The 24,584-nt window shown below is 48.2% G+C and overlaps 1 protein-coding gene across 1 annotated transcript in view; it reads left to right on the top strand.

The window, feature by feature from the left end:
* Positions 1–24,584, top strand: part of LOC119964829 (complement factor H-like) — a 146,975-nt gene that overhangs the window by 114,474 nt on the left and 7,917 nt on the right. Inside the window, exons 12-14 of the mRNA XM_038794877.1 lie at positions 8,126–8,308; positions 17,228–17,416; positions 19,087–19,194. Coding sequence (XP_038650805.1) covers positions 8,126–8,308; positions 17,228–17,416; positions 19,087–19,194 — 480 coding nt within the window. The remainder of the gene's footprint in view (positions 1–8,125; positions 8,309–17,227; positions 17,417–19,086; positions 19,195–24,584) is intronic.

Here is a 24,584-nt window from a genome sequence, read left to right as displayed (position 1 = left end):
CTTTCTCCTCTTGCACTCCCAGTCCATCCAATACCCCAAATATCGCTACCCATTTGTTTGGTGCCACCTTTGCCCCTAAAATCTCCAACATTGACCCAGAAAAGGAATTCCAAAATGTTGCCATTTTTGGACAGGACCAGATCATATGTGTGTGGTTCACCGGCCTGCTTAAACACTGCTCACATCTGTCCTCCATTTCCGGGAGAGAAAAAACATTCATGCGCGTCTTTGTCATCTGCACTCTGTTCACTATAAATTGAATAAGGCCCAATCTCGCACACAATGATGTAGAGTTCATCCTATGTGAGGGCTCACTCCACACACACCCCCCTACAAACACCCCACCCAACCTCTCCTCCAACTTCCTTTGTATCTCTTCCAATGAGGTGCTCTCCATCAATTGCCCATATATATCGGAGATCTTACCCTCCCCATCTCATTCTCTGAAATGACCTCATCCAACAACAAAAGGGGTGGCATCCGTTCCTTCCTCACAAAGTTCCTATCCTGTAAGTACAGGAACCCATTTCCACCTAGCAGCTGAAACCTTTCCACCAGGCCTTCAAAGCTACCCTCCACAAACCAATCCCTAAACATCTCTATCCCTTCCCTTCCCATTCCCAATCCCTGTATGTCAAATCCAACCCTACTGGAATAAATCTATGGTTCCCACATATTGACACCACAGCGACATTCACTCCAGCAAAAACTGGTTCCAAACTCTTAACGAGGCTACAACTACCAGACTCGTAGAATACCTGGCTGGTGAGAACGGAAGCGGAGCCCATCACCAATGCCCTCAGATTCAACTCTATACAGGAAGCTTCCTCCATCTGCCCCAAACCGACCCTCCCTCTGCAACTCATTTCCAAACCTTCTTAATATTTGCTGCCCAATAATAATTCATCAAATTCGGCCACGCCAACCCCCTTGACTGCCTGAAAAACGGCTCACTTAATCCAAAGCATCTTTCTTGCCCACACAAAGGCCGAAATTAACCCACCCAAAAAAAGGATTTAGGTCAAAAAAATTAGGAGATTCTGGAAAATAAATATAAACTTCGGAAGGACTGACATTTTCACAGTTTGAACCCGCCTGTCACCGCTAGTGGGAGAACATACCACCTCTTCAAACAAACTTCACCCCTTCAGCTTGGCCAAATTCAACATGTGCAGCAAATCCCAGCTTTAAGCCACCCATATTCCCAGAAATTTGGGGTGGGATTCTGTGGGAATCGGCGGGGCGGGAAACTCCGGCGCAAAGGAGTGGCGTGAACCACTCCGGCGTCAGGCCGCCCGGAACGTGCAGAATCCTCCGCACCTTCAGGGGCTAGGCTGGTGCCGGAGTGGTTTGCGCTGCGCCGGCCGGCGTGGAAGGGGCTTGGCGCCACGCCAACCGGCGGCAAAGGGCCTCTGCCGGCTGGCACGAGTTGGTGCATGCGCAGGAGCGCCAGCGTGTGCTGGAGTCATCCCAGCACATGCATGGGGGTTCATCTCCGCATCGGCCATCGCGGAGGTCCACAGCAGCCACGCAGAGGAATACAGTGCCCCCACGGCACAGGCCCGCCCGCGGATCGATGGGACCCCATCGCGGGCCAGGCCACCGTGGGGGCACCTCCCGGGGCCAGATCCCCCACACCTCCCGTGGACCCCGGAGGCGGCCCGCGCAGCCAGGTCCCGCCGGTAAGTACCTGTTGTAATTTACGCTGGTGGGACCGGCCTAAAATGGCGGCCACTCGGCCCATCACGGGCAGGAGAATCGCCGGGGGTGCCGCTGCCAGCAGCCGCCGACCGGCGCGATTCCCCCTCCCCGTCAAATCCCCGGCGCTAGAGAATTCGGCAGCCGGCGAGGGCGTGATTCATTCACAAACCTAGTCTGATCCTCAGCTATAACTCAGCAAACAATCCTCCCAGCGCTTTGACAACTCTTAAGCGAGTAACTTTGCATCGACGTTTAATAGTGATATAGACCATTGAGACCCGCATTCCTCTGGATCCTTATCCGTTTTCAAGGTTAGAGAGAGATCAAAGCCTATGCCATTGCGGGTGGCAGTTCCCCTTGCGCTAACAAGTTATTGAACATTTCCTTTCGATGAGGCCCCAGCTCCATCACGAATGTGTAATAAAATTCAACTGGGAATCCGTCCAGCCTCAAACCCTCCAGCCCCTGCACTTTCTCATCCTCCACCCCCGGGAAATCAAAACCATCCAGGAACTGTTTTATGTTCAAGTCCTCCCCAGTAAAAACCTGGGTCACAAACCACGCCCCCCCCCAACCCCTGCCCCCCCCCCCCCCCCCACCCCCCACCCCCACCCCCCATGCTCAGAAAATACCCCTTGTACCCGACACAAATGGCCAACCGCTTTTCCCATCAACGTCAGTTTGAATTCCACCTGGAGCTTCTTCCTTTCCTTCAACAAGTCCTCCTCTGGGGTAGTCGAATACTGCCGGTCCACTGCCAGAATGGAATGAAAGGAGGTTCATGTGGAATATCAGACCAAATGGGTTGTTTCTGTGCCATATATTCTATGCAACAGTGGGAGATATTCAAAAACAAATTGAGCTTAATACAGCAGCCAAAGAGTTCTATGTACCAAATAAAACAATAATAGTTGACAGAAGAGGTGAGAAATAAGATAAAACTAAAGTAAAAAGCATAAAAAGTGGCAAAAGATACTGAAAGCTCCAAAGGTCTGGGTGAAGGATGGCAAAGCAAGATGAAAAAATAAATGCAAAAATAAATTTATGAGGTGTATCAAGATTAATGCAAGCTTTTACAATTATATTTAAAGACAAAGAGTAGTCCAGGGTAATGTGGACCCTACAGATTTAGGAATAACGGAGCTGTTGCATAATTACCTTCTCAGCATTATGGGGCGGGATTCTCCCCTACCCGGCGGGACGGGGGGTCCCGGCCTAGCGGAGTGGCACCAACCACTCCGGCGTCGGGCCTCCCAAAAGGTGCGGAATTCTCCGCACCTTTGGGGGCCAAGGCCTCACATTGAGGGGCAAGGCCCACACCGGAGCGTTTGGCACAACGCCGACTGGCGCCAAAACCGGCACCAGCGGCCTTTGATGCCCATCGCCCGGCGCTGGGGATGGCCGAAAGGCCTTCGCCGCTGACGTCACCACCGGCACATGCGCGCTGGGGGATTCTCTTCCATGTCCGCCATGGTGGAGACCGTGGCGGCGGCGGAAGGGAAAGAGTGCCCCCACGGCACTGACTCGCCCACCAATCGGTGGGCCCCGATCATGGGCCTGGCCACCGTGGGGGCACCCCCCAGGACCCTGGGGGCCTGCTCGCGCCGCCGATCCCGCCGCCACCAGAGGTGGTTCAAACCTCGGCAGCGGGAGAGGCCTCCCAGCGGCGGGACTTCGGCCCATCGCGGGCTGGAGAATTGCCACAGGGGGCTCGCCGCTCAGTGCAGTGCGTTTCCCGCCCCCGCCAATTCCAGGGTGGCAGGTTTTCCGGCGGCCCCGGGCGATTCTCCGACCCTGCTGGGGGTCGGAGAATTTCGCCCCAGAGCCGAGTAAAAGAACAATGGGCTGGATTCTCTGTTTATGGGACTATGACCTCACGCCGTAGTAAACACTGTGGCCATTCACGCCAGAAAAACTGGCATCAAAAGGCCCCATATTCAAAGCCCTGCAGGGGCTAACAGGAACCCATCATAAATCTAGCAGCTTTAGCTGCAGATACGGACCCCCCCGCACTTCCGGGTCAGAGGCCGCGCATGCACATGATGGCGGTCTCCAGCATCCGCGCCGTACTCCATGGTGGACTCAGACCGCGGAGTTCAAACTCCCAAATAGTGCCCCCGGTCGGCTGCATGCCCAACCCGACTGCCGGCCCAAAAATAGCCCGGACCTGTATGAGGCATCCCTGCCATCCAATCGGCCTGCCTCCGACCATGGCGGCCGTGGACTGAGTCCGCAGCTGCCATGCGAGTATCCCGAACGACAGGACCATGAGTTGCCTACGCCATCGGGACTTCGGCCGGTCGCAGGTGGAGAATGGTGGGACGGGTCTCCAGCAATGGGCACAGGTAGGGGATAAGCGGTGGCGCGAACTTCCCAGGTACACCGCTTTTCGGGGGCCGGAGAATCGAGGAACTGGCGCCGGTCCCGATTCCATGCACAAAAGTGGATTCTCCACCCCTGCGCCACACATGATTTTGGCATTGGGCGCGAAGAATCCAACCCAATACATCTGACATTCCACCAAAATTAATGAATTAAGGACTAGAGCTTGCTAAAGTTAATGGGCTGTATTCTCCATAGTCCAATGCCAAAATCATGTTCAGCGATCAGACAGAGAAAATATTTTCGCGCCAAGATCGGAGCCGGCAATGGTTTTATTGCGGTCCCCCAAGTTCCGCCCCCTACAAACTGGTGTCATCATGACGCCGCCACTTCAAAGGCGTTGGCACATCATCAGCCCGCCCATCCCCGATGGGCCGAGTTCCCTATGGTGCAGGACGCGTGTGGTATCAGTCAAACGGGAACCCGGCGTGAATGCTGCGGACAGTGTCCAGCGCCGCCACACCTTGTCTGGATCCTTGCTGCTAGCCAGGGGGGGTCGGCTTCTGCAAGGGCTGTGGGGACTGATGGGGGTCACGCATGGCTGGCGCCATGTTGTACGGCGTGGACAGTGCAGGTCGTCAGCCATGCACAAACGCAGCCCGCGACCCGGCCATCTCAATGCGATCCCCAGGTGTATCACCCGGCGCCTGTGCTAGTCCCTCACCGGTACCGGTAGCGATGAGGGGTACGCACCGATTTGCCAGTCGTGAAGCACCACAGGTCCACCCTGGTGTCGGCACTTAGCCACTGAAGGGGAGAATCCAGCCCAATATATATTGAAAAAAATAAACTTACCAAAGACTGACATCCCAATGACCTAATGGTTTACAGGGCTATAAAAGATATAGGTGAGGAAATTGCAGATTATCATAGAATTTACAGTGCAGAAGGAGACCATTCAGCCCATCGAGTCTGCACCGGCTCCTGGAAAGAGCACCCTACCCAAGGCCAACACCTCCACCCTATCCCCATAACCCAGTATCCCCACCCAACAATAAGGGCAATTTTGGACACTAAGGGCAATTTATCATGGCCAATCCACTTAACCTGCACATCTTTGGTCAGTGGGAGGAAACCGGAGCACTCGAAGGAAACCCACACACACACGGAGAGGATGTGCAGACTCCGCACAGACAGTGACCCAAGCTGGAATCGAACCTGGGACCCTGGAGCTGTGAAGCAATTGTGCTATCCACAATGCTACCGTGCTGGAGGAATTTTCTTTATATTGGAAAATTGCTAATGCAACCCCCTGTTTAAGCATGGTGGGAGAGAGAAACCAGGAACTTCCAGATCTGTTACACTGGCACCTATTATAAAGAACAGCAAGAAAAATTTAAGCTAACATGTAAGCCAACATGATTTTGGAAATTTATGTATAATTAACATAATTACATTTTTGAGGCAATAAATTAGGAGACGGGGAAGTAGTTTATATGGACTTCCAGAAGGCATTTGATAAGGTTCTGCACAAAAAGACTGTCATCTAAAAATCAAGGTTGTGGAATTGAAGCCAAGCTATTGACCTGATTTGGAGATGCCTCTTACACATCCTCCCTTCCCTTCATACCACCTTTGATAGCCTTGCCTTTAAGCTTTGGAATTCCTTCCCTTTCTGTTGTTTCTTTTTAAAACTGTCCTTAAAATTCATCTCTTTGACCAATCTTTTAAGATTAGCATCCTTTGTTTCTGTCTTTTGAGGGCTCTGTAGGCTGGGATTTTCCCTTTTGGGGACTAAGTCCCTACGCCTGCCGAAAATGACAAGAATCACTCCAGACTTTTTCCTCGAAAGTCCGGGGTGATTCTGTTTTCCAGGGCACTAGCAGGGCCCAGAGTGTGTCCCCCAGCTCTGGCTACAAGCGGGGCCCTGCTGTCCAGACCATGTGGCCGGGCATGTGCACAACAGCTGCAAGCGGATCTGCTCATGCGCACGGCGGCCCACCTCGGCGCGGGCGACATGACAGAGCCACACACCGGGCCCGCGTGGAGAAAGGGAGGCCCTTCCCAGATCGCAATGGCCCGCTAATCAGTGGCCTCCGATCGCAGGCTTGACCAACACTGAGGCCTTCTCCGGAGTCAGACTCCCCCCCCCTCCCCCACTTCCACCAGGACTGCCACCATGGCCGTGGGTCCAAGCACCCACCCGGTGGTGCCAGATGTAAACCACGTCGGTGGGAGTTCGGCCAGTCATGCGGAGAATTCACGCAGGGACCTATTTCAGCGGTACCCAACCAGTGCCGCGGCGACCGCGCGGGCTGATTGTCGCTGGTTCTCCGGTCACCGGAGAATTGGCAAACCGGCGTCGGAGCGGCGTGGCGGGAATTTTCCACGCCCCTGGTGATTATCCGACCTGGCACGGGCTTGGAGAGTCCCGGCAGGTTTTATTCCTATTTTATAGGTTCTATGAAGAGAACTGGTGATATATTCTATGGGAAAGAAACTTACAGAAGTTAATGTGTGATGCTGGATTCTTAACATTGTGAATTTAGGGGCATCGGCTCAGAAGTTAATTTTTTGACACTTGGGTATGTTGGGGCAGACTGCACCAGAGTTGGTGATGATGCTCCCCCATTGTCAAAACTCTCCTTGTAGAGTCATGCATGAAATATGGTTCTTCTTAACCTAATCTGCCTGCTGGGGAAACCACTACATGAGGTCAGCTTTCTGTTACACAGCCTGCCCAATTTTTCTTTTGTTAAAATCCCACAGGCTGTAAAGCAGATGACTCGTCCAATCTGGTTGGATTGTCACCAAACCGAGTAAATTAAAATTTCCCCTGATAACTCATGACTTGAGCAAATTGCAGGCCCTATGTGTTTATACCCCAACAACAGCACGGTAGCATAGTGGGTAGCATAATTGCTTCACAGTCCCAGGTTCGATTCCAGCTTGGGTCACTGTCTGTGCGGAGTCTGCACATCCTCTCCGTGTGTGTGTGGGTTTCCTTCGAGTGCTCCGGTTTCCTCCCACAGTCCAAAGATGTGCAGGTTAGGTGCATTGGGCATGCTAAATTGCCCTTAGTGTTGGGTGGGGTTGCTGGGTCGTGGGGATAGGGTGGAGGTGTGGGCTTAGGTAGGGTGCTCTTTCAAAGAGTCAGTGCAGACTCGATGGGCCGAATGGCCTCCTTCTGTACTGTAAATTCTATGATAACAATTTGCATTTTTTAGAAGGAAGGCAGCTAAAACAAGATTACAAAACTACTAACAATAGATAAATACTGCCTGTGAGTATTAAACAAAGAATTTTACTTTATCCCCATTGGAATGTGTAATTCCCCATAAAGCACAGCCACTGAGTATCTCTAACTTGAGTGTCTCCAATTTGCATTGTATTAGAAGGTCAGTAGCAAAAGACTTGAAGCATGTTTTTTTTTAATATCAAATAGATTCCTATCAGAGCTTTGGGAAATAATTGTGCCTTGCAGGTGGCTATGATGCTCTCCTGTGAACCCCTCTTTGTACGTAGCTGCTAGATTCAATGGAATAGGATTAGGGTTAGGGTTAGGGTTATTCCTATCTCCTTGCTCTCCCAAGCTTGGAGTTATTATGAGAATACAGACATTAAAATTATTCTCATCAATGTTAACTCATACCTGCAACCTAGACTGGTCTTCTCCTGTTTTATTCAGTTCTAGATTCAAATTTTTACATTCCTCTGCTGGGTTAATATTTTTTCTCCTGTCATTCATTCATTTTAATTCTTCATTGGTCGACACTTTTTCCAGCCCTCTGACGTTAAACATCCTTTCTGCTTTTCCAATCTTTTTGTAATTGACAACAGGGAGTTGTTCTACCCCGAACTAAAGTTACTGTCTTCTGGTCACTTTCCTCTCATGTACTTGGAGCAAGTGCTCTAAACTAACCCATAATGGTCCTCATGTTGACTATATTCAATTTGGAGAAATACCACTCATGTGGCTATTAAATAGAACCGTGAATGGTAAATGCTTTTGGGGAAAAAAATACTATTCTGTTTATTTGTAACACTGGTTAAGGTATTTATAAAATTTAAATGTATGTTTTTGTTTCTTGTTGTTCATTAGGTCCAAATTTGTACTGTGACCGTCCACCTGTTATAGACAACGGAGGCACAACTTCTCTCACTCGTTTCGAGTATGCGCATAACCACAGAGTAATATATAAATGTCACGATTCCTGTGTTATGGAAGGAAAAGCTGAAGTCACTTGTTTTCGTGGGAAATGGTCGACAGTTCCACGTTGTCTTGGTAAACATCTTCTTTATATTTGTTTTAAGACTCCATCAGTAATGGGATTTTTCAGTGATTTGTAAATTATTTGCACACTTGCAATTTCAGGATAAACTAGAAACCATTTCCTTAACAAGGTTATTTTTGGCTGGTAGTGAAGGATTTCCGGTGGCGACATGTAGGTGGAGGTGGCACATTAGATGGCTCCAATAGAGTCCTCAGCTTTTTGACCTTTTCACCCAGATTTTGGGGGTATTTGTGTATAAACTTATCCAAATAGAGTTCTGGGCACTAGAGGATGTCAAAATCCCAACGGAATAATACTGAGAGAAAGGGAGCGAATGCTAGTCCGCCGGCAGAGTCGATGATGGTGTGGAGTGCAGTTGGAGGAAAGATGGCGGGAGCAAGCTCGCCAGGTGGGTCTGCGCTCATTAAAGTGGATACATTGGCCGAGGTGATGGTGGTGGAGTTTGAGCGACAATTTTGCAAAATTTTGAGGGAGATGATGGACACTCTTAAGAAATCGGTGAAAGAGTCGTTGGCCCCAATAAAGGAAGGTCTTGAAAACGTCAGATATGGTGTGGGAACATTATGAGGTGCTGAAGGGAGTGGAGGGAGCACTGTCTTGACACAGTGACCAGCTCGCCTAGCTGGAAGAGGAGTTTCTGAAGCTGGAGGACAGAAATAAGGGCCTGAGGGCCAATGTTGAGGACATTGAGAACAGGTCAGAATGGCGGAACCTCAAGATCGTGGTGCGGCTGCCTGAAAGTGTGGAGGGACCAAGGTCGATGGAGTATTTTGCGAAGCTGTTGGAGGTGGAGGAGGATACCCCCTCCTTGGAGCTGGATAGGGCCAACCAGTTACTCCGACTGAAGCCATGGGCAAATGAGTTGCCAAGAGGGCTGATTCTCTGCTTTCATAGGTACCAGTTGAAGGAACAGGTATTGAGGTGGGCTGAGCAGAATTGAGAGATGAAGTGGGAAGGCAGCGGTATTTGTATAGATCAGGATGTCACAGTAGAGCTGGCGAGAAGGCGAGCAACCTTTAACAGGAGAACAGCGCTTTTCAATAGTGGACTGCACTTCAAGGTGGTGTGCCCGGCAAGGCTGAGGGTCATGCACAACTGCAGGGACATTATTTTGAGGTGGTGGAGGCGTTCGTGTAGGTGGAAGGATTGGAACTGAATTGAGATGGATACTGGGACTTTGGTGTTGTGGTTTGGATGAGGTGGACATGTTTTGTTGTTGGGGCCCGTTAATTTCTTTGTACGTGAGTTACCAGTAAAGTTTAATGTTGTCTGGAGTTTTTAGGTGGTGTGGAATGCCTTTCTCCTCTTTATGGGTTGTTGGGCACAGGAGAGGGCACGCAGGTAGGGGGAGGGGAAGAGAGTGGCAGTTTCGGGATGAGTTAGGGGTGGGGGAGTTTTGGTGTGTGCAGTATGTGATTTGGGTGTTAGGTGTTTGTTTTTAGTTCATTTGTTATGAATATGGGGGAGGTGGGGGCTCTGGGCTGGTTTAGCTCACTGCGCTAAATCGCTGGTTTTTAAAGCAGACCAAGCAGGCCAGCAGCACGGTTCGATTGCCGTACCAGCCTCCCCAGACAGGCGCCGGAATGTGGCGACTAGGGGCTTTTCACAGTAACTTCATTGAAGCCTATCATGACAATAAGCGATTTTCATTTCATTTCAAGCAAACTGGGGTTGACTAGTGAACAGGAGAGTGGTGGGCGGAGGGGCTGTGGTCTGCTGGATCTGGATAGGCAAGTTTCGGCTTACCTAGAATGTGTGAATGGGGGTTAGGGGGATGAAGGAGAGGAGCTGTCGAGAGAGAAAGTGATTGGGGGGTTTCTGGGATGGGGGGAGGGGTAGCTGGCTGACGGTGATTGGGAGTAGTTCTTGATCCCATTCGTGGGGCGGGGCCATCTAGGGTGGGCTCTGGTTTTAGGAATCAGTTGGGGGGATCGGACTATCCCTCACAATGGACATGGCTGATATACAGGGGCGGTGGGGAGGGGGGCAGTGAGAGACCCCCAGTTTGGTTAGTAATGTGAAATGTGCGGGGATTGAGAGGGCCGGTAAAGCGGGCAAGAGCTTTCGCCCACTTGAAAGGGCTTGAGAGCCGACGTGCTCCTGCTGCAGGAGACGCATTTGCAGATGAAAGACAAGGTAAGGCTTCATTGGTCAGGTATTTGATAAAAAAAACAATAAAAAAAACATTAAAAATAATTTTAAAAAAAATTAAATTGCACGTATCACCCTTGCTATCTTCTCGCAGAGCCCCATGTCTGCTAGCAACTCCACATCCAAACTCAATGCTGGCTGCTGTGCCGGCCCCCTCTCCAGTGCCACATCCACCAGGTGTGGGGCACGATCAAAAATGATGATTGCTGAAAACCCCACCCTCCTTGCCCCTGCCAACAAAGACCTACCCATGATGAAAAAAATCAATCTAAGAATACACATGTGGACCGGGGAAAAGAAAGAGTACTCTTTGCCCCCAGATTTAGAAACCACCACTCGGGCTTTGATAGCAGGGAGTGGGGGGTGGGTGGGGGTGGGTGGGGGAGTGGGGGGGTGGGGCGGGGGTGGGGGTAGGGGGATGGGGGGGGGGGTGGGTGGGGGTGGGGGGTGGGTGGGGGGGGTGGGGGGGTGGGGGGTATGTGGGGTTAGGGGGTGGGGGGGTAGGGGGGGATGGGGGTGTGGGGGTGGGGGGGGCGGGGGCGGGGGGGGGGGGGGGCTGGGTTAGTCTCTGCCGAATTTGATTCACTGCGATTGAGCAGCAAATGCCAAGGAGATGGTGGGATGGTAAGGAGACCAAGGGAAAATTTGGGTTAAGATGGACGCAGGTTCGTGCAAGGGGTTAGGGTTGTGGGTGCTGATGATGGTGCCACTCCCGTTCTCCCCGGGGAAATACTCGGGAAATCCAATGATGGTAGCGACTCTGAAGATTTGCATGCAATTTCAGCAGCATTTTAATTTGGGGGCGGTGTCGAAGATGGCACTCATTTGTGCAAATTACCGGGGCTGGGAGGATAAGGGGGTGGTAGGAATTAAGGATTTGTTCCTAGGGGGCAATTTGCGAATTTGGAGGAGTTGACGGAGAAATATGGGATCCCACAGACTGAAACTTTCCGGTACATTCATGTGAGGGATTTTGGGAGGAAGATCTTTCTGACATTCCCCTCCCTCCTTGCATGGAGGAGGGTATACCTCAAAGATTTATGTGAGGATTCCAGAGGAAGATATGGTACTGCTGGCAGAGTTTAAGGCAAAGTGGGAGGAGGACTTGGAATGGCACTGGAGTAGGGGGTGTGGTGTGAAGTGTTGCACAGGGTGAATGTCACGACTTTGTGTGCGAGATTAGGGTTGATCCAATTAAAGGTGGTGCATAGGGTACACTTAATAAGTTTGAGGGTGAACCAGTTGTTTGAGGGAGCGAAGGACAAGTGAGAGCGGTGTAGGAGCGGCCCAGACAATCATGTTCATATGTTTTGGTCTTGCCGTGAGCTGGGGAGGTTTTGGGGCTCATTCTTCAGCACCATGTCAGCAATCTTGCAAATGGATTTGGAGCCCAATCCCCTAGTGGCCCCATTTTGGTGTCGGACCTGCTGAAGATGCAGACGGGGGGATGGATGATTTAGCCTTTGCCTCACTAATTGCTTGCAGATGGGTACTGTTGGGGTGGAGGTCAGCTTCTCCGCCCTGTGCCTCAATATGACTGTGGGATGTAATGGAATTCCTACACATTGACAAAGTGAAGTTCACTTTAAAATCGAGGGGTTCTTATGGAGATGACATCTGTTAATTCTGTATTTCAAAAGTTGGTCACCATCAGCTGTTAGGGAGGGGGGTTGAGGGGATGATGTGGGTGTTTCCTTATGTACTAGTTCTGCTTCGGGTGGGGTGTGCTTTCTTTTTATATATAAAATGTTAAAAACTTAACAAAAATATTGCAAAACAAATGTTGGCAATCTTGACTTGTGCCACAGGAGCCAGATATGCCCTTTTATAATGTGGATACATTAAAGTGTTATGGGCCAGGGTTGAGAGAATCCCTAAGTGTATCATGGAGTTCACCTGACCCACAACTTTTAATAGATTGTGGTATGGGGAGCACACGGCCCACTCTACAGGTGTGGTACAGCTGAAATGGAAAAATACTTTTTAAAACAAAACAATGTTTATTCTATGAACTCAAGTTAACCTTTTTAAAACATACAGTGAACATCTTAGCAACCATTAATTCAAATACAACCCCCAAAGACTACAACATGAAGTAATCCTTTAAGCTTTCCTTTTAACATCCATAAGACTTAAAAACATAACCTTTAACAGAAGCACCTCAGGTTTAACTTCACTCCTGAGAACAGTTATCACGTTGAAATCAGCAAATGGATATTCATAAGCTTGCAGAGATTCACACACATCCTGCTGTGATTGCAGCTTCTCCAAAACTAAAATGAAACCAAACCCACCCTGCAGCAAAAAGCCTAAAGCGAAAGTAAAAAGCTGGCAGACAGCCCAGCTCCACCCACTCTCTGACATCACTGCAGTTAGAACATAGAACATAGAACAGTACAGCACAGAACAGGCCCTTCGGCCCTCGATGTTGTGCCGAGCAATGATCACCCTACTCAAACCCACGCAACCCGTATACCCGTAACCCAACAATCCCCCCCATTAACCTTACACTACGGGCAATTTAGCATGGCCAATCCACCTAACCCGCACATCTTTGGACTGTGGGAGGAAACCGGAGCACCCGGAGGAAACCCACGCACAAACGGGGAGGACGTGCAGACTCCACACAGACAGTGACCCAGCCGGGAATCAAACCTGGGACCCTGGAGCTGTGAAGCATTGATGCTAACCACCATGCTACCGTGAGGCCCCATTAGTTATAAACATTAATTTCTTAAATGTACTCTCACTACAGATATTTATATACACACCCGTTTATAAACACCCATTTATAAACACCCATTTCCTAAAGGTACTTTCACATGTCAAAAATATCAACCCCATTTCCCAAGGTACATTGAAGTATCAACCCCAGCTTCCAGCAGATCCAGGAGGTGTGAACTGCACAGTAGGATTACTCTTCAACTCTTTTCTCTTCTGGCTTTAGGAGGATATTGATGCCATGGAGAAGGCCCAAAATCTAATAATAGAAACCAGGCAACATTCTAGTTATGAGGAGCATCCAGAGATACTGGATGGTCTTTTAGACTCTGAGGTGGGTAGGTTTCACTGTGTGTGGAAGGATAAAAACATGCCAGTGTATCGGGAAACCCAACAGGAACCCCTGACTTTCACATTTAACTCCGAGGCATTTGTTGGTGCAGATAAAATCTTCCAAGCTGTGAGCCTTCACGGAAGCATTGGAGCTACCAATGTATCTCTACCTTGGACCTCTGAGGAACAAGAAGTGCCGCACCCACAGCAGAGGGTAACATCGTTTCTCCAGCTACATATCATGCCACAGGACAGAGGGAGTGAGAAAGAGCTCCAACCCAGAAGAAGCGATACCCTCAACACAGGGCATATCTGGGGAGAATGGTCTTCCTAGATATGTCTGAGCATCAATGCCTTAGGAGGAAATTTTCAAAGGTTGACATTGACTTGTGCAGCTTCCTGGAAGAAGGTCTCCTGTTAAGGAGACAAGGGGGCATGCATTGCCAGAAGCAGTCAAAATCATAGTAGTTCTGAATTTCTTTGTCTCTATCTCCTTCCAGGAATCTCCTGGTAACAATTATAAAATATTGCTACCTATTGTCCACAAGTGTATCCAGTAAGTAACTGATGTTGTGTTTGCCAAAGGTGCCAATGATACATATTTTGTTTCTAATGAGATTAATCAGGATGACAGCTCTCTCAGGTGTACTGCAGTGGCTCCATTCCTAGAGGTACAGGTGATGAGACCATCAATTCACTCGGATCACGGAAGCAAATAGTAAAATTGGTTTTAATAGTCTTACAACTGAGCCTGCCTGCGACCAGAAGAACTGAGGGCAGGCTCACATGGCTGCAGCACTTTATACTTCCAGTAGGGGAGGGGCCATGGGCGGAGCCATGGGCAGAGCCGAGAGTGGAGCCCTGTACAAGCTCCTCATCTCCCCCTATTGGCAGAGCCGCGCAACGGCTCACAGACAGAGCCCACAAGGACACAATACCGTACAATACAATACAGTGTGAATTACATTCACCACAACAGGGAGCTGTAGACAGCACACAAATGGTCCTTATATTTAAGGACAAGCTCATTTAAGAAAGGTTTGCCTGGTTCCTTTACACCAGTATTCTGATGAACAGCAACATCTCCAAGATGTGTATCCATTCCAAGGCAAGTTTCCTCCAGACAACCAACTGTATTCATCAAGCAAAGGTAGCAAAATGCATCTGGGGTCACCATTAACCATGTGCCAGTGAGAATGTGGAGAATTACCATGGTCTGCACAAAATAGCACAGCAGGGAGGACTCTCTGCATAGGAAGAGTGTGAGTCAGTGTGCAGCTGTTAATTTGGCCACCAGGGCTTTGGAGCTCTTAAGGATCCTGTCAAAGATGGCGTCACCTGTATCTGTGCAGGGGCAAATCTGGACATAGGGACAGGAAGCAACATGTGGAGCTTTGACTGAGTTTGGAAGTTTGAGGAAGGAATGAGAAGAATATACTTCCTTGACCCTGTCTCCATTTTCCCTCTTGTGGCCCAACCATGCCTCACTGTTGACCAAGGGATAGATTTGTTGCACTTAGCTGAGGCACTGAATGGCCAAGGCGAGGCTTTCCTTCATTTTGACACATTGAATATGCAGGTCATTAATTAAGGAAAGTATGCACTCAGTTAATTGCCACATCTGATGCTTCATGCAGGTGCCACTCTTTCCTTGGAATGGGATATCCATGCATACGCCTGTAATATTATGGCACTTCTGTGGAGATGGACTCCTCTAATATTTATTCAGTGGCGTGCAGCATCCCAAGAAAAACCCAACTCTGCTGCTTTGTAGTAGCCCTCATCAATGACCATTGATGCTCAGAGCTGAAAGGATCCTGTAGCCTCCAACAGGTACTCTTTCCTGCTGTCAGCCTCCAACATCTGTTCCTGCTCACATGTGCGGTGTAGCTCAGCATGTGACATCCCATCCACCTGTCTTGAATGCCTTACTGAGATGCATGTACTGCACATAAGAGACACTTCTTACATTCAGTGTTTTTCCATCCTCTGTGGTCAAGGTGGATATGACAGAAGAACCTCCCTGTTGTTCAGTGTTCTTTTCTGTTGCAGGGAAAGAGTAAAGATCTTATCAGTGTGAGAAATGGTCTGTTTTGAGAGGATGAATTGTATACATATGTGGAAGTTAACTGTGAGGAAAGGTGTAAGATGGCATAAAGTTGAGAATACATCAGTGGTGGCTATTCAGATAGGAATGTGAGGAGAGATGGAGGACCTGCAAGGTGCATTGGTCTGAGGAGTGGCTGGGCAGGTCTGGTGAGGGAGTTGGCAGCGGACTGTGGCATGTTGCTTGTCTTTTCTGCCCTGGTGGCAGCACCGTATCCTGCGAGCAGGAGCCTGGAAGCCCCAGCTGATCTTCTCCGTCACTTCCAGTCCGCCTCTGATTGGTTTCAGAGGCGGACTTCTTTCTCTCATCCACAGGGAACAGAATTTCTCTTAAATGTCTCATAGCCCGCAGCATGATCTCCAGGGATATCTCTGGGCAGTCTTACCTTCTTTGAGATTCCATCCCATCAATTGTAGTATTGTCAGGGACTTCAACAGTCAGCAATGGATTTGTTCATGCTCGCTTGTTGCAATTAGTTGGGAAGTTCTATTGTGATGAATCCCTGCACGCACACTCTGCTCACTTCCCTCTGGAAAAAGTGAAGGCAGGGCTTTGCACTCCCCTTGCAGACAGTACCCCAATCATCTCCTTTGTACAACAGTAAGCGGAGAACTCTCCTCCAGCCTGCAAGAAGCCTGATATGAAAAAATACAGTCAGAATCATCTTTGTAGCCAACGGCAGTGCCATTCTCACCCACTCTGAGGCTGCATATCTGCCTGCAACTTGTGATAGATTTCAGTGAGCACCTTATTAGCAAAGCTGTAATGTCACTCACACTCTCCCTTGCTCGGTTGACAGAGAATTGTTCTCTGAAACCCGAATGGATATCATCATCTGTTGAGAGTTCTTCTCCTCCCTCTTTCAGTAGCTTGCTGTCTACTTTAAACTCCCTGGGCAGGATTCTCAGATTGCCGACACCAAAATCGCATTCAGCGATCGGCCGGAGAATCCCTTTTCATGCCAAAATCAGGGGTGGCGGTGTTTTCGGATGCTCCTCCCCTCACCTGAGGCCCTCCCCCGATGCTCCGCCCCAATGGATAGACTTCACTACGGCATGGGACACATGTCCTCTCAACTTTCATAAACCTGACGTGGTGGCTGCGGACTGTGTCCAGCACCGTCACAGTCAAGGGGGGGGGGAGGCATTCCGCTGGCAGGGGGAATGGTGGGGGTGGTCTGGGGGTGATAAGGGGGGGTTACGGGGGGCAATTTTTGGCAGGCTGGGTCCCATGCGCAGCCGGTGCCATGTTGTACAGCGCGGCTGCTGCAGGCCGCCACTGTGCCGGCCAAGGACCCGGCCATTCTGTATCGGCAGGTAAAGCCGGGGGCTTTACATGGCACGGCTACTAGCCCCCATCGGGCAGAGCATCGGTGAGGGGGTGGCGCCGACATTTTGGTCATAAGACCAGACGCATTCTCTGGACATAGCTGCAGAATCAGAGAATCCAATCCGACCCCTATTCTCAACTGCAGGGCAAGGCGAGGTGGAAATTGTCTGAACACAACCAATTTAACTTTATTTGTTCTGGTCTATTGATTAATTAAATATGCCAGCCCCAAGCATCGCTAATTGAATTATATGTTTCCCTGATTTAGCACCGTGTCTCATCTCAGAGGAAGATTTTAGAAAGAATGAAATCATCTTACTTTGGTCATTCCAAAAACCAATAAACATGAAACATGGAGAGCGTTTAATATTTAGCTGTCCTGATGGCTTTTATCTTGAGCCTCCTGCAGAACGATTTTGCAACAATGGACACATGGAATTTCCCAAATGTCTCAGTGGTAAGTAAAACTGATGAATGATCCAGTATCATGATTGATCTGAGTTACTGTTCGACCTGTTACTACTATTAGCAATATTTGATTTGATTTATTTGATTTGTCATGTGTACCAAGGTACAGTGAAAAGTATTGTTCTGCGTACAGTCCAGATAGATCATTCCATACATGAAAAAACATAGGACATGCATAAATACATAACTATCTTATCAGAAGAACTCAATTCATACTATTTGCCAAAGTGAAGGAAATTATAGAAGATTCCTTTATTTATAAAAAAAAGATAAAATTTTATGTATATAGGTAACATCTCCTTCTAATCCTACAATTTAGAGCTGTGATTTCTATGGAATTTGGGCCTGGTAATTAGAAAGTATTCCCAAGTGCCAACAGACAAACCGAAACGTTTTGGCAAAACTTAATATCTGCTCCACACCCAACCATTCGGGGAAGCAAGAGCCTTTCAATTGTTATGGAAATTCAATGCATGTTCCAATAACTCTGACAATGGACAAACGTGACACTTACCCATGGACTAATTCTAAAAGATAGAATTCTGATGGGCAATTTCACTGGGACCCTCCATGAATGTTTCCAAATCCAGACTAGAGTCAGAGATTACACAGTTCTGTGGGACTTATTGTAGTATTAGACAGATTGGGTAATTACACAACACTGCCCCCCTCCCCACACCTCACCACTACCAAATCAACCCCACAGGAATTGACTACCATCTTGACACAATTCAAATCTAACTAGACTGCAACCGCCCCCGCCCCCCCTCCAACATGATCTGACTATGCCCCCGACCTAATTACCCCTGACTACACAGGAGATGCCTGTCTGGCACCTTGCCCACTCACCCCTCATACCACCTACTGACTCATTTACCTAATCACCCATTCACTAACCCGCAAAAAGGATATTTAAGAACATACAAAATAGAAACAGAAGTTGGCCATTCAGCCCCTGAGCCTGCTCAGCCATCCAATAAGATCATGGCTGATCTGTTTGTGTTTTCAATTCCACGTCCCCATCTCTCCTCGATAACTTTTGATTCCCTTGCCTAACAAGAATCTATCTACCTCTGTCTTCAAAATATTCAATGACTCTGTGCCTCCAGCACACATTGAGGCAGAGTTCCAAAATTGCACAACCTTCCGGAGAAATATTCTCCTTATCTCTGTCCAAAAAGGACATCACCCTCATTTCAAAACAGGATTCTCTTAGAGGATGCACTACCATAGGATGCATACAGATTACGGGAATAGATTAGAAGAAATTTATTGTGCTTTTAAGGTGTACTGACTATTGTCTAAGAATAGAAAGGTGGTAGAGCAGGCTCCACTTCACCCATTCGTCCAATAAATCATTCACCTATGCACTAACATTCAAACACCATCTTAAAACTTACCATATGTAGATTGTGCCATAAAAGGGAGGGGGCGGTTTATCCTGTTTCCCCAGGCGCTACTCCACACTAGTATAGTTCTTGGGGGACGCTATGTATTCCTTTGATGGTCAGGATTAGAACATCCTGGAAGAAATTCGCAGCAGAATCAGGTCGAGAGAATCTTAAGAGTGCAGCAGTAATTAGCATCACTTTTGTTGTATGTGCAAGACTCTTTCACATAGCATCTGTAAAGTTGTTTGTTTTCTCTTTTCTTCTGCAGAGGAGTCCAAAACATGCACTGGATTGCAATATTCCGAATGCTCAGCATGTACACGAAGTGAAATATGTGTTCAATATCATATTAAAAAAGTAGAAATTTTACCATCAGGTAAGATCATTCTCACTGTATTCCCTGGAAAGCGATCCTGTGGATAATTAAGATGTACAACACAAATACATGATTCATGCTATGACAGAACTCTGGCATCTAGTTGAGTCTGGGCTCATCCAGCTGCAGACAACCTGGCAATGCCACTCATCCTCAGTCCAACCTAAGTTCTCATCATATGTAAGAAGTCTTACAACACCAGGTTAAAGTCCAACAGGTTTGTTTCAAACACGAGCTTTCGGAGCGCAGCTCCTTCCTCAGGTGAATGGAGAGGTATGATCCAGAAACATTTATATAGACAAAGTCAGAGATGCCGACTTTGTCAGAGATGCCGTCTCGAAGAAGATGAGAGATCTGCCTAGAGGAATTCCAGCTGCCCTCATGCCTAAAAGACAAGATAGAAGAGCTGGAACAGAAGGAAGGAATCAAGAAAGTGACAACTCCTACAGACTGTATTAGCAGCATGGTGTCAGTGAAAGGATCTGTAGAGTTGCGAGTATGCTTAGACACAAAGGATATAAATAAACTGCTAAAGAGATCTCACTACCATATGCAAATCATGAAAGTACTTTTCCTGCAACTTGCCAAGGCGAAGAGCTTTACTACCCAGGTGTGAGGGATGGTTACTGGAAGTTAGGCTGAATGAAAGAGCAGTTTTCTATTGACATTCTAAATGCTGTTCAAGAAATACAGATGGTTGCATGTGCTGTTTGCCATTTTCACGGCTCCAGAAAAGATCTTCCTGGAGTGGAAGCCTTGGTAGCTTTGACAAAGGGTTATCTGGACTCAAAATAGTAGCTCTTTTCTCTCCCTACAGATGCTGCCAGACCTGCTGAGATTTTCCAGCATTTTCTTTTTGGTTTCAGATTCCAGCATCCACAGTAATTTGCTTTTAGCCATAGTAGATGACTGGATATGGAGACACAATGGATGAAGCCATTGCTGACCATGATCAGAATTTGTTTTATTGACGCATTTATAATTTTCTTAATATTCTAAATAAAAGAACGGTCTGACACACGCAAAAAACTCAGTAACATACCCAACTTCCCCCCCACCTTAACTCTTATATATGTTTGATTCCCTGCCCTTATTCTCCACTTCCATGCCTCCCCTCCCCCCCCCCCCCCCCCCCACCCCCCCCCTCATCCCCCCCCCCCCCCCCTCACTCCTGCTGACGGTCAGTTTTCCTTAAAGAAGTCAATGAACGGTTGCCACCTCCAAGCAAACCCCTGTAATGAACCTAAGGTGAACTTAATCTTCTCTAGCCTGAGAAATCCTGCCATGTCACTGATCCACACCCCTGACTTTGGAGGCTCCGAATCCCTCCAATCCAGAAAAATCCGTCTCCGGGCCACCAGGGAGGCAAAGGCCAAGGCGTCAGCCTTTATCCCCCCTGGGCTCTCGGATCTTCCAACACTCCAAATATTGCCACCTCTGGACTCGGAACATAGAACATTACAGCGGAGTACAGGCCCTTCGACCCTCAATGTTGCGCCGACCTGTGAAACTCCTCTAAAGCCCATCTACACTATTCCCTTATTGTCCATATGCCTATCCAATGACCATTTGAATGCATTTAGTATTGGTGAATCCACTACTGTTGCAGGCAGGGCGTTCCACGCCCTTACTACTCTCTGAGTAAAGAACCTACCTCTGACATCTGTCTTATATCTATCTCCCCTCAATTTAAAGCTATGTCCCCTCATGCTAGACATCACCATCTGAGGAAAAAGGCTCTCACTGTCCATCCTATCTAATCCTCTGATCATCTGATCATCACCCTCCCTTCCAGGACACCTCTGACATGACATCTGCGGATCCCTGCCAAAATCCCCTCAGTTTCAGACACACCCAAAACATATGTACACCATTTGCCAAACTTCCTCCGCACCTCCCTTACCTGTCCTCCACCTCCTCAAGGAAACGACTCATCCGGGCCATGATCATATGAGCCCTGTGGACCACTTTGTACTGGGTCAGGCTAAGTCTGGCACACAACGAGGATGCATTGATTCTTTTCAGGGCCTTCTCCCAAACTTCAGCCAACTTTCAACTCCCCCCCCAACTCGTCTTCCCGCTGCCTCTTCACCTCCCCGATTAGGACCCCTTTCCACTCCATCAATTCCTTATATTTTTCCGAGACCCTCCCCTTCCCAACCCCTGTTTTTGACCACCTTATCCTGTAGTCCCTTTAGAGGGAGGGAGGGAAGCTTGGAACCTGCCTCCAGACAAAGTCCTGTGCCTGCAGGTACCAAAATCTGTTCCCACCTGGTAACTCAAACTCCTCCTCCAGCTCCTCCAGGCTCGGGAAACCCTCATCAATGAAAAGATCCACAAATCTCTCAATCCCTGCCCGCTGCCACCTCCTAAAGCCCCCATCCAGCTACCCCCCCCCCCCCCCCCCCCCCACCGGAGCAAATCGGTGATTGTCACAGATCGGTGACCACACCGATGCCCCCTCCAGTCTCATAAGCTGCCTCCAGTGCCCCCACAGGGCTGCCACTACCACTGGGCTTGTGGAGTACTGAGCTGGCAAGAACGACAGAGCCTCCAGACTCGTGCCCTCACATGATACTGCCTCTACTCCCACACCGACCCCTCCCCCACTAACCACTTCCTAACCATCGAAATATTAGCTGCCCAGCAGTAATTAACAAATGTCGGAAGGGCCAAGCCTCCAGCCCCCCCCCCCCCCCCCCCCCCCCCCCCGCTCAAGAAGAACCTTATTCACCCTTGGGGCTTTCCGGCCCATATAAAACTCGTGATCGCCACATTAATTTTCCTAAAAAATGCCTTGGGGCATGATCAGAATTTAATATGACTGCTAGGGAGAGCTCAACAGATGAACCTGAGACAGAATAAGAGAAAATTGCAACTGAAGATGCCCGAAGTCAAGAACACAGGTCATATATTGAAAGAAAAAGGTCTTTGCCCGGATCGTTACAAGGTGAGAGCTGTAGAAGTGATGCAGCAACCAGCGGACGTGAAAGCAGTACAATGATTTTGTTAGATTCATGAAGTATTTAGCAACATTTTTATCTAATTACACATCTTGAGTTGCCACTGTCTATGCAAGTTCCCACTGTCTAGAATGTGCAGTAATATTGAGGAACAGAAAAGAAGCAGTGTTCACTAAAATCAAATAACTAGTGATGACAACCCCAGTGCTGAAGTACTATATCGTCAATGAAGAAGTCATCTTGCAGTCTGATATCAGCAAGGTTATGCAGCAAATCTGATGGACAACTCATCGTATTTGCATCCAAGGCACTAACGTAAGAGGAACATTGCTATGCTCGGCTTCAGAAAGAGTGTCTGGCTATTGTTTTTTCTTGCGAGTATTTTCATCAATATCTGCTTTGGAGAAACAAAGCAACAGTGGAGTCTGACCGTAGGATACTTCAAAGCATTTTCTGAAGCTGTTACTATCTGCTCCAGATTGTCTGTAATTAATGTAATTTCTTTACAGAGATATCATCTGAATGTGACATACATTCAAGAGAAAATGATGCATCTTGCAGACGTGTGGTTGAGAGCAGCGCTCCCCCTAAAGAAAGTCGAGGAAGCTGCAACAGAATGTGAAATCTTTCAGATTCAACATGAAGGAACAGCTCAACATGACCTAGAAATCATCAACTCAGCAGAGATATTGAATCTTATAGACAAGAGCCTTATTCAAATCAAGCAAACTATCCAACAATATATAATTCTCTGGGTGCTACAAGAAGTCATGAAGGATGGCCTGAAAATATCAAGGACACTCCTGTGGCCACAAGAACATATCAGACATATTGAGATACATTGACAGCCCAAGATGGAAACTTGTCATCATTCCCAAGGAGATGAGAGGAGAGATGCTGAAATGCTTCCATGCAAGCCATCAAGGAATTTTATTGAGTCAGAGAAAGACAAGAGAAGTGCTCTACTGGCCAAACATGATTAATGGAATTAAAGAACACATCAGCCAGAGCAGCTAAACAAGCTAAAAGTTATTAATGATCAATGACAGCCCAGACAGAACATGGATGAAGTTGGAAGTAAACCTCTTCTCTCGAGCAGGGACTGATTTTCTTGTCACTGTCAGCTACTATTCTGACTACTGGGAGTGTGATCAGCTGAATTCAATGATAACAAGAGAAATAGTAGAATGCCGGCGAGCCCTCTTCAGTCATTGTAGCATTCCAGACATGTGATGAGTGACAGTGGCCCTCAGTTCACAAGTGAAGAATTCAACTACTTCACAAAGGATTGGGAAATTCAACACATCAAGATTGTCTATACATTATCTCCAGTTGAATGAAAATGGTGACGTGGCATTAAAAATCACCAAAGGAATCATCAAGAAAGTGAGCAAATATAGCACAGATGTACTCGAGGCAATCTTCGGGTGGCGAAACACACAGACTGAAAGCATGGAAATTAATCCAGTACAAAGACTAACTGCATTCAAACTAGTCTTCTTATGGCAAAAAATCTATTGAAGCCAGAAGTAGTAACAGGTGTGAATAAAAATATCAAAGTGAAATGGCAGAAAGCCAAATTTCATTTTAACAAGAGTGCCAACCCATTGCCAGAGCTGAACATTGGAGAGCCTGGTAGGGTACAAACCTTTAACACCTCCAATAAGGGTCATCCCACGTGGAACCTGGGGATATGAGATGTTATCACCCCGTAGTATGTGGTCAGCCCACATGGAAACTTTGGATTTGAGTAGAGGTTTATGTGGTGAAAGTAAACAACCGAACACCCTGCAGCAACAGCAGGCATATAGACACAACTAGCAAAGCTGTTCCTTCACAGCAATCAGAGAGAAGGGACCTCACCAGCTGTCCCGCATGCAGAACTACCAAAAATCCCAGAGGCCCCCATGTCCCCAACGACGGAAATGGAACAACAACAGTTATCTGCCAACAAGTGCCATGGAAATTACACTCCCCAGAGAGGAGTCATCATCCAGATGAACAGCCAATGGCAACATCCAAGCATACCACCTGAATGATTTAACGACAATAGGCTGGATTCTCCGCTTCTGAGGCTAAGTGCTGACGCCAGGGCAGGATTTGTGGACTTTCGCAACAGCAAAACTGGCACCGAAACTGGACCGATGCAGCGACTGTCGAGGGGCTAACACCAGCACCACATGGACCATGATCGATTTCAATGAAAAACGGTGCAGGATTCGCCTGGTCCGTGATTGACACTCAGGAGGCTGACAAGCTGCAGCCACATATACATATTACAATCACAACACACACACATCCCAACCAACAAGGTGGCACTGGTTGTGCTGGAGCACGCCCATCCCACTGATGGGTCAGCTGGGGCCAGAAATACCTAGGGGAGTGCCCTGGTGGGCAACCTATACGACTCGTGACCCTAAGTTCACA

The sequence above is a fragment of the Scyliorhinus canicula genome, chromosome 4 (assembly GCF_902713615.1).
Source record: "Scyliorhinus canicula chromosome 4, sScyCan1.1, whole genome shotgun sequence".
NCBI classification, from domain to species: Eukaryota; Metazoa; Chordata; class Chondrichthyes; order Carcharhiniformes; family Scyliorhinidae; genus Scyliorhinus; species Scyliorhinus canicula.
The sequence above is the reverse complement of the archived record's forward strand: the minus strand, read 5'-3'. Positions and strand labels throughout refer to the sequence as shown.